Source organism: Alligator sinensis, unplaced genomic scaffold (assembly GCF_000455745.1).
Source record: "Alligator sinensis unplaced genomic scaffold, ASM45574v1 scaffold84_1, whole genome shotgun sequence".
Lineage (NCBI taxonomy): Eukaryota > Metazoa > Chordata > Crocodylia > Alligatoridae > Alligator > Alligator sinensis.
In genome coordinates, this window is record NW_005842268.1 from 290,010 (window position 1) to 306,167 (window position 16,158).

Sequence of the window (16,158 nt, forward strand, 5' to 3'; positions counted from 1 at the left end):
AGGAGTACTTCCGGGGCAAGGGGAGGGAGGTCCCGTGGCAAAGGTCAGGGCTTAGGAGTGGGACTCCCGGTTCGAAGATGGTGACTAGGGGGCAGGGCACCTTTCAAGGGGAGGGACATAGCAGTTTGACAAAGGGGTGTACCCATGAGGCCTGGAACAGCTATCCAAAACTCGTTAAGCAGCCCTTCTCCCAAACTAATTGCCCACCCCTGAATTAGAATGGTAACACTGACTAGCACTCTGCCTCCCTGCACATAACTATCTTTTTGGTCTTTCTGAGGCATTTAGCCCTAGGTGTAGAATCTGAAATCAGTGCTATGAATTCTGCAGCCTTCAGTTTTCAATGCTGTATGTGTTTGAAACTATACATCCTTTGGTAGTCACTCAGTTTTTTTCTCAAAGTGTGATGTTTGTTCACTAATAAAAGATCTGAGAGTTGTCTTGATGATAGCTATACTCTGAAAATGTTCTCACACAGAGAACCAGCTCTTTTTAATGATTTTTTTTGTACATGTATACATATATCCATACATATTTTATTCATGTGTACACATACATGTATGCACACAATTGAAAATAATTAATGTATTAAGAAATTTTTAAAAATCAAAATTTATGTAGTCTCAGCACTGCAGAGACTGAACCAGATTCTATTGGATGGGGTTGGGTGGATTGTATTAATTATTTACAAAGTTGCAGTCTATCTTCACTTAATTTGCCCAAGTGAAGTTGAGGTTACAAAGGTAAAAAAGCAAGATTTTCTTTTTCTTTTTTTAGGTATCTTTAAATGCCTCTCCCACAAACTCCTACAGATTTCTTTTTTGAAGAACACTAAACTGTTCAAGTTCAATGTCTCTATTTCTGCTTCAGTCTCTCTTCCCCCTTCCTTCCAAATTAAGGTTAGTGAAGCATTGTTTTGGTCATGGAGTTTCTGGCTCACTTGTCTGAGATAATGGCTGTAGTGGAATGCCAGGATTGTGAAAATAGCTGCTATAAAACACATGGCCCATATTAGGCAACCATGATGATGGGAACCTACCACAAGGATAGGTTAGCACAGCTCATACTGAGCACATATTGACAGTGTTGTATACATGTAGGGCATTGGTTACTATGGTTCACTTGCTTTACCTGTGGCAGGTTAGGGTATTAGTCTGTTGAGTCAGGATTGAGGGTTGTCTTATGTAGAGTCTATATTATGGTTATATGGTTTGGATAGGAATGATCCTGCCTCAGGCAGTGGGTTGGACTAGGTGACCTTTGGAGGTCCCTTCCAGTCCTACTTTTCTGTGACTTAAGTGTCATGGTGAGCCACCATACTGAATGTATTTCAACTTCCTTTTTACCTCCACAGCTGAGCTGTGCTTTTCTTTCCCATTTCCAGTGAGTCCTGTTTTTTAACCAGCCTTAAATGTCTGGCAAACATCACCAGATGGGGACCCAAACAGCCTACCCAGAATCCCTCTATCACATATGGTTAGTGTGGCCCCATCCTTTCTGAGGGAGAGCCAGCCCAGGTTGCACTAAGCCTCACCTGCATATAAATTTTTGGAGGATCCCAGGACTTATAACAAGAATATCCAGTTTCAGTCATGAGTAGGGGGCTGATTAGCACATGTATCTTTTGTGAGGGGTGTGGGAAAGTATGTGGAATACAAACACATGTTGAACAGTACTGGGCTGTGAGGTCACTATGGCTTGAAATGCTGTTGATTGCTGAGGCCCACTCCAGTGAACCATATGGTAAATTATAAGCCTTTTGGCTTTGGACTAATATCATGCATAGTTTGTACTCTGTATAAGTTGATGTCAAAGTACTGCTTAAAAGTGTGTTTATGCAGTACCTGTGTTACCAAGTACCAAGTTTGCAGATGTATAGCACATAACTTTTATGTATAAATGTAACACAGACTTCAAAGGCCCAAGTCCTTGTTGGGCCATCTCTTTTAAAAATGCATTGTTAGCAGTTATATTTGAGTACACTTCATGGACTCTTATCTCCAAAGACAACTTTTCCAGAGGTGGAGAGACCATGTAGTATTCACCATTGAGCAGCAGTGAGCAGCAGTCCCATCTGCTAAGTATGGAAAAGGGTAGCAGCCTACTTGTGGGCAACTTAGGTTGGTTTATTTAAAAAATCTCTCACAACCAAAATGGGTTGTGTACTTGTATGTGGCAAGTGAGGTGGAAGGAGGGCAGGGTATTTGGGGCAAGTCAGGGCTCTGGTGCTGACTGTTCTGGACTGAGGAGAACAGACAAGGCTGTGATTATGCAAGTAGTAAGTAGGAAGACATTTTATTCTAACTTTGGACAAAATGTTTATTTTGCCTGCCTGTTTTTAGATCGTCAGCCCTTAAGTGAAAGAACTCTTCTGCTTTGCAGTGTCTAACACAATGAGGTCTCTGTTTTTTGTTGGTTTTCTTTTGAGCACTGCAGTAAACATCAATATTAAAGGTGAACTAAGATTGAAGTGACATAATGTTATGCTTTCTCAGTCTGCAGACAAGCAGAAACAATAGCTTAGATTATTATCCCTGTTTCTGTTAATCTCTAATAATTAAATCTGAAGTCTAATAATATTTGAAATGTCAATTTTGAGTCCTTCACTGCTGATCATTTTAGCAGAAAAATTTGGCAATTCTATTTAACCTAAAACTCTAAATTGGCTTTCACATTTTTTTTGGATCCTAACTGTTCTAGTTTTCCTCCTCTTGACTGTTTGTGCTCCAGCTTGCTTCTTTCCTAACTTTTCCCACAGTGAGAGATTATTGATTTAAAAATGTGGGGACATGGAACTGAAACTCTAAGGTCAGAATAAAAAAAAATAGTACCAAAACAAAAATGATTATTACTCACTCTTATGTAAATAATATTTGTAAAAAATCTACCTTCTCTTTTTAAAAAAGTTTTGCCTAGTCTGCTTCAGAAACAAGAGGGATCGGCCATGATATTATAACACTGCTGTTCCTCTGGTAATTTTATTGGTCAGTTGGAATGTCTGACCAGTAACGAATTGCCTGTTCCTCTGGTGAGTGGGTATTCAGGGTTGATGCATGGTATATATGCAGAATGGAGAAGAGTAGGGGTTTTTTTCTTAAAATAAAGGGAGAAAAGTATTTAAAATATGTGGAGATGCTTTCATTTGTATTACCTCTGTATCAAATTTATGCAGTGCGGTAGGAATGCAGCTACACTACCATGTATCATAAAGCATAAACAGAAAGGGAGGCAATACTCTGTGCAGTAATTGAGCTTTAGTTTTGTAAGAGCCCTAACTGAACAATAACATTAGCCTAGCAACAAATATAAAACTTGTGATTTTTCAGTTGTTAGACTGAAAGTTTAAAAACATAATTCAGCGTTCAGTTTTCTTTGATTTGATCCCAGACCCTCGAGAGAGATAAAAGTACACTGGAAATCATTAATGAAAAACTTATCTAAAATGAAAGTGGTTTGGTAGGTGTTGGTTTTAAATCTTTGGTGCTCTTGTCCTCTAATTGGTTGTCATTTTTTGACCTTGCATTTGGTTCTGAATCAGTGAGTGGAAGCCCAAAGCAGTTTTTATGTGAGTATATTTATATTATACTCTTAAGTTTCTGAAGTGACAGTTGTTAACAGGTAATATTTTACATTTTAGAAAAAAGTTTGAGGAAGTCGGACCAAAACCAGCAATGAAAAAATACCAGTTTATTTTATGAAAAGAATATTTATGTATGGGAATCCTGTATTTCTTATATGAAAAAAATGCTTGAAGACTTGAATAATTTGATGAAGTCAGCTGGAGCTTTTTCTTATCTGGTCATCAGTGAAATATTCAAGTTATGCCCAGGTAGTAACTTAGTGCCTTGTTTGGAAAAATATTTCTAGTAAAAAGAACTTGACCTGATTAGTGCACAATTTCAGAAATATTTCTGAAACTTAATCTTTTGTATTTTCTTTTGACTAAGAGTCTACAGATGAAATAGAAAAGTAGTTTATTAAGAAGCTTAATACAGGTACCAGCAGGAGACTTGGGGAGTTCTGGCCTAACTTCAGTGCAACACTCCCAGCAAGGTCAAGCGATAAAACAGTGCGACCAAAGGAAAAACAAACAACAAACAAAGCAGAATGGGAGCTGCTTTTTATCTTCATCTCTCATGGCTCATCAGTCATCTAAAGCTCAGGATTCTGTTTGCTAGCCAGTTCTCAAAAGCTGATTAATCTCTTTCAGGTCTTTGATTCTTGATTTATTTGAAAAATATTTTGTGTGGGGTATTCTTTATGTCTGGTATAACTTATGGTCCCAAGTTATCTTGCTTCAACAGGAATGCTAACATGCTTAAGGATAAGCTTGTGCTTAAGTGCCAAGGCAGTCACACCCAGTAGAGAAATAGGTTAAAATTTAGCCCAGGACTGTCCAGCTGGCAATCCATGAGCTGGGATGGGCAGAGCACACATGCAACAGCTCAGCTAGGACTGTTTTCATAGATTTTCATAGATTTCATAGACATTAGAGCTGGAAGGGACCTCGGAAGATGATTGAGTCCAGTCCCCTGCCCAAAGGGCAGGAAGTCAGCTGGGGTCATAGGATCCCAGCAAGATAAACATCCAATTTACTCTTGAAGGTGTTCAGTGTAGGTGCTTGAACCACCTCCGATGGCAGGCTATTCCAGACCTTGGGGGCTCGGACAGTAAAGAAATTCTTCCTTATTTCCAGCCTGAAATGGTCTTGCAGGAGTTTATAACTGTTTCACCTCGTCATCCCTTGGGGCGCTCTGATGAACAAACGTTCCCCCAGATGCTGATGGTCACCCCTGGTGAACTTATAGGTGGCCATCAGATCGCCCCTGAGCCTGCGCTTTTCCAGGCTAAAGAGCCCCATGGCTCTCAGCCTGTCGTCGTAAGGTCTGTTTTCCTGACCTCTGATCATGTGCGTGGCTCTTCTCTGGACTCTCTCAAGCGTCTCCACATCCTTTTTGAATTGTGGGGCGGAAAACTGGACACAGTACTCCAGCTGTGGCCTCACCAAGGCCAAGTACAATGGAATGACGTCCCGGGATCTGCTTGACAAGCATCTATGGATGCAAGCCAGCATTTTGATCGCTTTACTAGCCGCAGCATTGCATTGCAGGCTCATGTTCATCTTGTGGTCAGTGATGACCCCCGAGTCTCTTTCTTCCGTAGCGCTAGCCAGCGTAACATTGCTGAGCCAATAAGGTTGCTGCAGGTTTTTCCTCCCAAGGTGGAGAACCTTGCATTTTTCAGTGTTAGTTCAGTGATAGGTCACCTGGTCGTAGAAGGAAATGAGACTGGTCAAGCAACACCTACCCGCAACAAACCTGTGCTGGCTATCCCTCAATATATTGGCGTCAGCCAATCCATTAAGGATGGCCTCTAATAAACTTTTCTAAGATCTTCCCCAGGATAGAAGTCAGGCTGATGGGCCTATAGTTTGCTGGATCCACTTTCCTCCCTTTCTTGAAGATTGGCACGACATTGGCCTCCTTCCAATCTTTGGGCACTACACCAGAGCGCCATGAGTTCTCAAAGATCCGTGCTAGAGGCTGGGCTCTTGCTGGAGCCAGCTCCTTGAGTACCCTGGGGTGTAGATTGTCAGGGCCAGCTGACTTGAAGGTATCCAGCCTCTCAAGGTGTTCCTTTACAAGGTCAGCATTGATGGAGGGCAAGGAATCTCCCTCACCCGGACCTCCCTGTCCCGTAGCGGGCATGGGTGTCCCAAGGGACTGATGAAAGACCGACGCAAAGTACCCATTTAATAGGTTGGCTTTATCCTGGGCGTCAGTTGTCCCATCTGGTTCAACAGGGGTTCGATGTTGCTTTTGCTTTTCCTCCGGCTCCCCACATATCTGAAAAAGGACTTTTTATTGTTCTTGATGCTTGAGGCTAGTTGGAGTTCAGTTGCAGCCTTCGCTTGGTTTTGAAGTTCCTGGTGTGTAATCCTGCTGTCTCTCTGTGCTCCCTGCTTTTGAAGAGGCCTTCCCTCCTTTCTCCCCAAGCTGTGCCTTGTGCCCCCTAGACTCAGTCTTGGAAATACATGGCCCCCCACTTTCTCCCTGCCCTGCTCTCTTGCAGGGTTTGCCCTATGGGTCAACTTGGCTTGTCATGCCATTGCTTAGTCCTCTTTGTTTCATTCTCAAACTGCTATCCTAGACTTGATATCATTTCTAAACATATTGCTATGATTCACACCAGGAGACAGGGAAGTAAGTCCTCTGACCAATGCTATTCAGAAGTTCAGATTAGATAATCATAGTAGTCCCTTCTGGTTTTAAAATGCACGCCTGTTTTTCTACATTTAAACAAATGTACTGCCTACTGCTTTTAGTAGAGTCCTGTGTGGGTGCAGATGGGTAGTTTCAAAATTGAACTTACTCTAATACTGGTCTATGGATCAGTCCAGGTATTCTTGATTTTCCTTTAGTCACTGAGATTCAGTTTAAATTTTCACATTTTCAAAACAGGTTCAGTTATTCTCCCTCATTCTGGTGCATTTTAAATCTCACTTGACTCCCTGCATATCAAATGTGGACATTATTTAAGGAAAAGTTCTTAAACTGAAATTAAAACAGTGAAGTTAACTTTGTAATTGTTCCCATAATGTTTAATTTAGAATCTTTATCAGTGTATTCAAGCTTTATGTTCATTGGTCTGTGACCGTTTAAATTTTTCATATGTGCAACTAAACCTGAACATTTTGATAATTACTTTGCAATAAGTATATTTGCCTAAGCAGAAGGCATAAAGTAAACTATGAAGTAAATTTCAGTGCCTCTAATTGTGAGATTCCCAGTGATACAATGTTTAAGATGCAATTACTGCAAATAAACATTTTTTTTAAAGTTATGGCTTTTTAAATCTATGGTAGCCTTGTTTATACTCTAGGAAGCCCTTGTTTTTTTCAAATCTTAGTTTTTGGCTACTTTGGACTAGTGCCCTTTTAACATGCAGCACAGTAAATTCTGGGGTTCTTTAGGAACTACAGTGAACTTTCTGGTTTGTTTGCTGTTGCAGTTCTGAGTTTCTTCCAGTAGAGCTTTCCAGAAACTGTTTTTGGATTCATGTACTGGTTGTACATATTGTCGAAATTCCTCGGAGTCTGGTGAGTCTTCAGTCTGTTCGGGCACAGGCTGTCTACTGCCACTTCAAGCTGCCCTGGACTCTCCCATACTAGAACTGATCCTCCTTCGAGCCATCCCTGTTGCTCAGATTTCCCCCAGTTCCACCTGTGCACGCTCAGCTTAGTAGTTTAACTCTTCTGTGTGACAGTTGAACAAGTAGCAGACACTTCATAGAGGAATTTCTAGCCAACTCTTATTTCTTAGATAAATTACATGAGGCAGAGAGAAAATGCTTCCTTTCATTTCTCTTCCTAAGAGTCCTTATCACACAAGTGCCTTTAGGGGGTTCCCAGGTTTCCTCCTCTGGGCCTCGCTTCATCTTCCTGCTCATGGCGCCTTCTGACTGTTGGCAGTTAGCTCCCCTCAGTTTGTCCAGATCTGACAGTCAAAAGGTTCCCCTCAGTGTTTTTTCTGAAGCTCTGAACCCTAAAAGTCTAAGTTGGTTCTCGTATCTTATTTAGTCCTCCTTTTCTACTTGGTATTTTTCTCTGTTCCACCCCTTTTTCTCATTAACCTGAGGAGAACTGACTTTCTCTTATGCTGTAGCCAACTCCATTGTTTTAAAGTGCTTTTATTTAAATGACAGGATTTATAAGGATACTGACTCAGTGATGTCTGGCTGGGGAAATGTAGGATGCCTTTCTTGGTAGCAGTTGGCTGACCTAAAAGACACCAAGGCATTCAACAAAATGTCAATTAAAAAAAGTCAATAGGATCTTCACGTATCATTTTTTTAATTTGATTTTTATCCAAGAAGTGATCCAGGAGTAGAATTCTAGTCCTTCCAAAGCTAAATGTGTTCAGGAGGGTAGACTGTCCGTAGCTCTGTAGTTGTTCCCTAAGCTGTAGATGCCTTTTATTTCAGAATTTTTTGGAAGGGAGCTCTTTTTCTGACAAGTCTGAAGGATTGAAGCAAGGCCTTACAGTTCATGTGCCCATCTAAAAATGGTACATTGAGTGGGAGTATTTGAATAGGAAGAATTGTTCAGTTTCAGTGGTATTTCATTTGAATTGAAATGCTGTTTCAGTGGTAAGAAACTTTTTTTCCTAGTATAGTACCATATTCACCTGAAAACAGAACAACCCTGAATGTAAGACAGCCCCCCCCCATTAGATTCAATGCATGGAAAATTTATGAATTTATTATAATTTTCCAAGTATGGAACCTGACTATTGGAGGATCATCTTAAATTGACACCCCCTTTCCCTGCCAGCTACTGCAGGTGGTGGGGGGAGAGGTGATTGAGGAGGCTAGTAATGGGGCAGTCAATGGTGGATAGATGGTGGGACAGGTAGTAGTGGGGGGCAGGTGGGGGAGCAGTAATGGGGACCTGAAGCTGTGGGTGTCAGAAACAGTGTGGAGAGGGGAAGGGGTTGTGGTGAGCCAGTAGGGGGAGCTCCTGTGTTGAGCCACCCACCTCACTATGCCCATCCACCTTTCGGATTCCATGCGACTCCCCAGGGGCGCCTAAGCCCTGGCAGACCCCCTTTCGAACCCCACTGCAGAGTCCAGGGGTAATGTGTTGCCACCACCCCAAGAGGGGACCTTCTAGGTTCTGTGTCCTTGGGGAAACAGGCCTAATAGTCCTACGGGTACTCGACCCAATACAAGCACTTGGGGCTCCTCCCCAATTCGGGGGCCAAAAAGGATAGTCTCCCTTAGTCCGCAGACCTAAGGGGCCTCCTAGGCATAATTAAACCCACCCCTCAATAAGTCTCCTACACCAGTCACAAAGGAGAACTTTATTGGTTACAATAGGGTAAGAGGTAGAGCACTATCAAGGGATTACCATTGAGCAAAACAGTCTGGCTGAGGTAGCCGTTTCATACGCAAATGCATCACTGTGAGCTGACTAACTCTCTAGAAACACTTACAAGTATCATCCAGAAGATGGTAGAGATCTGGCTTGGAGATTTCCAGAGAGAGTGCGTTTTAGTTGGATCAGACCCTCCCTGTGTCCTGGTGTTTGGGCCAGGCTGGTAAAATGGCTTCTCTCCCCCTTCTTCTTGGACCAGGCCCTTATATAGCCTTTCTGACTTCAGCAGCCCAGTCCAATAGAATCCAGCAGTATTGGCAACTAGCCAACCAATTTAAAAAGCATCACTGGTTACCTGGGCAGATGAGCAGGGGCTTTTCCCTCCCCCCACTCAGGTGACCAAAGGGACCACACCCTCGGCACCAGGCTTTTGTCACCTAGGCAGGGAGGAAAATCCCCCCCTCCTTTAGGAATTCGACCCCAGTGTCCCAAGCTGACAGGGACAGCTTTCTGGAGGGAGACACAGACGGTGGCATTTCTGCCACAGGGGTAATCAGGGAAGCCTGAGGCTGGCGGGGGCAGGCACAATGATGGGTAAGTGTTGAGTGGGGGGCAGGGGGCGAGCTGCCTGCTACACTGGCTTCAAACTACCTGCCCCCGCTACTTAACCCCATTGTGCCTGCCCCCCCACAGCCTCAGGCTGCTCCAATTTCCCCCTTCCCCTGTTCCCCCTTCCACTCCACTTGTCACCCGCAGCATCAGGTTCCTGCCACCCCTTCCTTCCAAAATCTTTCCTCCTCTCCAGCCCAGCCTTGCATCTTCTAATTGAGTAAATATGGTAAATTATTTTATAATGGTACATTGTGCATATAGCAAGAGACCAGGTGCTGATTAAAACTGGCATGTATCCTCACACAAGAACTGTCTTTTTCCCCCTTTTATTTCCTTTGTCTTGTAAATGGGCATATGTGACACAGACCAGTATTTTATTCTAGATCCAAGCCTCTGTACCAGTTTCATCACTTATGTTCACGGATCCTTGTTTTCTCTGATTTAAAAAAAAAAAAAGCTCCAATTTTTGGATTAAGAAAACTAACCCAAAATCTACATTTATCCACGATCAAAATGAAATGCCATGATCAAAATGAAACACCACTGTGTGTGTGTGTGTGTGTGTGCGTGCGCGTGCGTGCGTGCGTGCGTGCGCGCGCATATTATAATATTATAAAAGCCTAAGTCTGTCTGTCTATCCGTAATGCTTTTTTCGCGCTCTGATTGGCTGACAAACAGCCGATCAGAGCGCGAAGAAGTATTCTGACAGAAGGCAGCCCGCTGCCATGATGATGAGGATACGAGATGGTGGGGGAGGGGGGGAGGCCAGCTGAGCTGGCCTTGCTTCCCCCCTGCCCTGTTCCCTGGAGGCAGCGGCAACAGAGCGGATGGAAGAGGGGAACAAGGCATCACCCCCACTGCCCTGCTCCCTGCAGGTAATGCGGGAGGAAGGAGAGCAGGCCCAGGCCCAATGCGGGGGCGGGAGGCTGGGCCTACACCTCCCACCACCTTGCCACCAGGTTGGCCCGGGTCTGCTGTTCCTCCCCCTCATCCCTCCGCCATGGTGGCCTGGCTTCTCTCGGCCCTTGGGCCCGGTCCTCCCTTCCCCCTGCTGCTGCGGCGGGGGAGGGGGGAAGTGTGCCTGGACCCCAAGCTGCAGGAGGGGAGGGGAGACCCAGGGCTCCATCCCTGCTTGCTTCCCCACCCCCCGGTCATTCTTGATGGGCAATTAGCTGGTAATATTATAAAAGTCTACGTCTCTCTGTCTGTCTGTCCAGAATGCTTTATTCGCACTCTGACTGGCTGATGGAAACAGCCAATCAGAGTGCTCCAAGCATGGGGGCGCACCGCCATGATTCTGAAGCTGCACTGAGCACTGGACAGAGGGTGGGGGAGCTGAGGCCAGCGCTGGCCTTGGCTCTCCCACCCCGCTCCCTGCAAGTGACAGAACAGCAGCAGCATGGGGCGGTAGGTGGTGGCACTCCATCCCAGCCCCCTTCATTCTTGATGGGCAATTGGAGTGGCGTTTCATTTTAATCACAGAAAAATGTGGATTTTTGGTTACTTTTTTTTAATCCAAAAATTGGGGATTTTTTTTTTTATCAGTGCAAACTAGGATCCCTTCTTATGATGACAGAACAGATGTATCTTTTTCGGCTTTTCTGTCTTTCCTCATCTTAAACTGAAATCCCTTGGCTCCCTTCTTATCTAAGGAAAATGTCAAGTTGTCATAGCTACTGGATTCTAGGATCCATATTGATTACAGTGACTTTGCTTACAAGCAACTTTTTAATTACTTTCTTGTGAATCATTGGTTTCCTTGATCTTGGAACTTTTTGTTGTCTTTTCCCCCCACCTGACTAAATCCAAACCACCTGAAAATCCAAAACTAATTTTTTTTCCTCTTTTATAATTTCCTCAGATGCAAGTCTGTACTGTTGGAAGTCAAATGAAAGACCAAAGCTGGTCCAGAGAATGCTCAATGCCTGCTCATAATATTCAACAGAAAGACAAGGTTCCCTCACCCCATCCCACTTTGACAGCCATTTCTAGGGAAGTCAGTAAAAATAAAGTGAGCCTTGCATTTGTGGAACCAAGCATATGTAGATTTAATTTGGTTCATTTGTTTTTTCCCATTGTTGGAGTGGAAGCCAGGAAGTTCCTTTTCTGAAGGATTATTTTTAAAATTTTCAGTCTGTACCTGTATGTGCTAGAAGGGAGTTTAAAAGCTCTCTAAATGTAGAAATATTTAGATTCATGTTTTGCTGGATATTTTACTTCTTTATTTGCTCTTCAAAACATAATTAACTCAAGAACATTATGAATAGACTTCAAAAGGCTTTAGTGGCAAAATCTTGAAGAGGTGATGTGGGAAAACTATATACAGACCCTGAGCCTGTGCATCAAGATAAACAATGTTACAATATCTTTTGCAGGTAATAATGTAAACTGCAAGGTATGTACATAAGAAAAGTTGACCATCTTTCTAAGCTGCTGGGGAATGGTTTATAAAAAGAGAAATACTTGTGGCCTCTTACTCTGTGTATAAATTCTCTTTATTGCAGAATAGCCTCAGCATCCCTAAATTGTAATGATTTTGTTGTCCTTTTGCATGCTTTTCCCTCGTATTCGTGATTTTTTTTTTCATTGAAAAAAAATCTGTGTCACTTCACCATGAGTATAGAGCAATTTGCAGAATTCCCATCTTGGACACTAGGGAATCACCCGTATTGTTAAGGCAAACTTTGTTAATATTGTTATCTGGCCTTAGTGTTGTCTGTGGTTAATTATTACAGGTCAGGCTGGGCTTCCTTAGTTTGGATCGTCTGGGCATGTTGTCAGGGTACCGTCTGTGTTGCTGTGCCCCTAACAAGCTCAGTATTCCAAGAAAGAAACTGCAGGCTGAATTCAATTCCTAATAACAAAAACTCAACCAGGTTTATTGTCCACAAACAAGCCTAGACAGTAGTATCCATGACCAATTGATACACAATGCTCAGTGCTAGATTTTGATAGCCCTAAGCTATGTCCCGTTTAAGAGGCCCCATATGATAAAAATAATACACGAAATCCACGAAAATGGATTTTCATGAAATTTTAAGATTAATTATTGTTGTTTCTGCACAAATTTATGAACTCAGTATGAATAACCCGTGGAGCTATATATATGTATAGTTTTGTCACATATTGGAATGAAAATGTCCACTTTTTTTCTTATTTCGAGGCCCCTCATATTGATTTTGAGGCCCTAAGATGTGGCTTAAGTAATTTTAAGCCTAAATCTGGCACTGACAATACTAGCTAGGCTATTTGCAGCATGGTACAGGCATGAACATAACCCTTAAACCCAGTACCAAGTATTAAGGGTTTCCAGGCCTGTTTTTATACACCGGTCAAAACAACTTTGTTTACAGCATACACATCCTAATTCTCACCAATTACTAAAACATATTTAGGTGACATCATCTACATGCTACTTCTCACCAATTAGTGCAACCTTTCCACCAGAATAGTGACCTGGCAAACAGGTTTCCCTCTAATCTTTTGTTTTGGTGTTTTGTGCTGGTCTGATTAATTTGCTGCCTCTTGGCCTTGGAGGCATCTCTAAACTAACCAGTTACTTTCCCAGCATTTCTGTGCAAGTTCCATATGGTATGCCCTGTTTTGTATTCATCAGAGTCTACTTTGGTTCATGCATAAACAGGTCTTCCATGTAATTTCCATATACACTCACCTGTGGTTGCATTAATGCATACATTAATACAAGGCCATGGCCCCTTATAAAGGGGAGACCATAAGGAATGGTTATTCCTTAAGAATGCAATCCTTGAAGCACAAGGGAAGTCCATCCTGTCCCACAAGAAATGCAGTCAGTGGGCAGGGAAGCCCCCTTGGTTAAACAGGGAACTGTTAAACCTCCTGAAACTTAAGAGAAGCCTATGCCAAATGGAAAATGGGAAGCATCACCAAGGAGGACTACTCAGCACATGTAAAGAGCAGTCCAGAAAAGCCAAGGCAGAAACTGAACTCAGGCTAGCCACAAGCATCAAGGACAACAAAAAGTCCTTCTTCAGATATATGGGAAGTTATAGAAAGAACAAAGGCAACATTTGATGATTATATGGTCAGGTGGATGGCAAATTGGCTTAGGGGTTGCACCCAGAGAGTGGTGGTGGATAGGTTGGTATTGACCTGGAAAGATGTGGGCAGTGGAGTCCAACAAGGCGTGGTCCTTGGACCTGTGTTGTTCAATGTCCTCATCATTGACTTGGATGAAGGTGTGGAAAGTACTCTGTCCAAGTTTGCAGATGACACCAAATTATGGGGTAAAGTTAACACAGTAGAGGGTAGGGAACACATCTAGGCAGATCTGGACAGTTGGAAAAATAGGCAGAACAGGATAGGATGCAGTTCAACAAGAATGAGTGCAAAGTGTTCCACCTAGGGAGAAGGAATCGCCAGCACACTTACAGGCTGGGGCAGGACCATCTCAGCAGCGGAAAGGGATCTTGGAGTCATTGTTGACACCAAGATGAACGTGAGTTGTCAATGTAATGAAGCAATTAGTAAAGCTAACTGCACTTTATCATGCATTAGCAGGTTCATGACAAACAGGTCCAGGGAGGTGATACTTTTTCTCTATGCAGCATTGGTCAGGCTGCAGTTGGAGTACTGTGTCCAGTTTTGGGTGACACACTTTAAGAGGGATGTGGACAACCTTGAGAGGGTTCAGAGGAGGGCCATTAGTATGGTTAGGGGCCTGCAGGCAAAGCCCTATGAGGAGAGATTGAGGGCCCTGGATCTGTTCAGCCTCTGCAAGAGAAGGCTGAGAGGTGATCTTGTGGCCACCTACAAATTCATCATGGGAGAGCAGCAAGGAATAGGAGATGTTCCCTTGGAGATGCACCAGGGCACCCCTTGGAGTAACTAGGAACAACGGCCACAAACTGACGGAGAGCAGATTTAGGTTAGACATCAGGAAGAACTTCTTTGTGGAAAGGGTTGCCAGAATATGGAATGGTCTCCCCTACCCTGGGGGTCTTTAAGAGGAGGCTAGACCTGCACCTGGCTGGGGTCATCTAACCCCAGTGCTCTTTCCTGCCCAGGGAAGGGGGTCAGACCCAATAATCTACTGAGGTCCCTTCCAACCCAAACATCTATGAACATTGGACCCCTGCGAGATAAAATGGGGCAGCTGATGTCTGATGCCCAAGAAAAGGCCATTCTCCTAAATGATTACTCTGCGTCAGTCTTCCACCTGCCCATGGGGGTCACACGTGTCAAACTGGACACACAACACCCAGGGAGTGGGAGATGGGCCCACAATTGACGTAGATCAGGTGAGGAAACACCTCAAGAAGCTAGACATCCATAAGTCTGCAGGCCTGGATGGAATGCACCCAAGAGTCTTGAAGGAGCTGGTGGACATCATAGTGCACAGTATGGTGAAGATATTTGAAAATTTGTGGCACTTGGGTGAGGATCCAGAAGACTGGAAAAGAGCCAACATGGTCCCAATCTTCAAGCAAGGAAGGAAAGGGGAACCAGGGAATTACAGGCCAATCAGTCTGATGTCCATCCCTGGAAAGATCTGGGAGAAAATCATCAAGGGATCCATCAACAGCAGGCTACCAGAATGCAGCCTTCTGACTGCCAGTCAACAGGGCTTTGTTACTGGTAGGTCTTGCCTGACTAACCTTGTCTCCTTCTATGACCAGGTGATGCATTGCCTGGACAAGGGAGACTAGGTTGATGTCATAGATCTGGATGTCAAGACAGCCTTTGACTTAGTCTCCCATGATGTCCTCATGGTTAAGCTGGAGAGCTGTGGCCTCGACCATCACATGGTCTGATGGCTGGGGAACTGGCTCTGGGTTTGGACCTAAAGAGTACTAGTCGATGGGAGCAAATCAGCATGATGCAAGGTGACCAGTGGCATCCCTCAGGGCTTGGTACTCAGGCCAGTACTCTTCAACATCTTCATTAATGATCTGGATTTGGGCGTCAGATGCAAACTGGCAGAGTTTGCGGATGACACTAAACTATGGGGCAAAGTGGTCACACTGGAAGACAGGTTGGGGTTACAGGCTGACCTGGACACGCTTGAAAGGTGGACGGGAAGTACGGGGTGCTCCACCTTGGGAGGAAGAACCAGCAGCATACTTATAGGCTCAGCAGTGCTATGCTAGCTAGCACCGCAACCGAAAGAGACTTGGGAGACTTGATTGATCACAAGATGAATGAGCCACCAAACTCAAACCAAAGCAAACCAAACTCTGGCATGTATTCACGGATGCATCTCAAGCAAAACCAGGGATGTTATCCTCCCGCTTTACTCAGCTTTAGTGAAGCTGCAGCTGGAGTACTGCATTCAGTTTTGGGCCCCCCACTTCAGGAGGGATGTGAATGAGCTTGAGAGAGTCCAAAAGAGAGCCATTCATATGATCAAAGACCAAGAGGGCAAGTCTTATGAGGAGAGGCTGAGAGACATGGGACTCTTCAGCCTGGAGAAGAGAAGGCTTAGGGGGGACTTGATGGCAGCCTACAAGTATATAAGGAGGGTGCCTCAGGACTTGGGAGATCAGTTGTTCACCAGGGCCTCCCAAGGGATAACAAGGTGTTATGGCCGCAAACTCCTGGTAGGCAAATTTAGACTGGACACGAGAAAAAACTTCTTTACAGTCTGAGTGTCCAGGGTCTGGAACAGACTCCCCGCAGCAGTGGTGAAAGCA

At 44.0% G+C, this 16,158-nt stretch overlaps 1 protein-coding gene across 2 annotated transcripts in view; it reads left to right on the plus strand.

Annotated features, from left to right (window-relative positions):
* Positions 1 to 839: 839 nt before the first annotated feature.
* Positions 840 to 16,158, plus strand: part of CDK8 (cyclin dependent kinase 8) — a 108,320-nt gene continuing 93,001 nt past the window's right edge. For both annotated transcript variants that reach the window (XM_025209086.1, XM_025209087.1), the window contains exon 1: positions 840 to 899. In XM_025209086.1, coding sequence (XP_025064871.1) covers positions 850 to 899 — 50 coding nt within the window. In that variant the 5' untranslated portion in view covers positions 840 to 849. The remainder of the gene's footprint in view (positions 900 to 16,158) is intronic.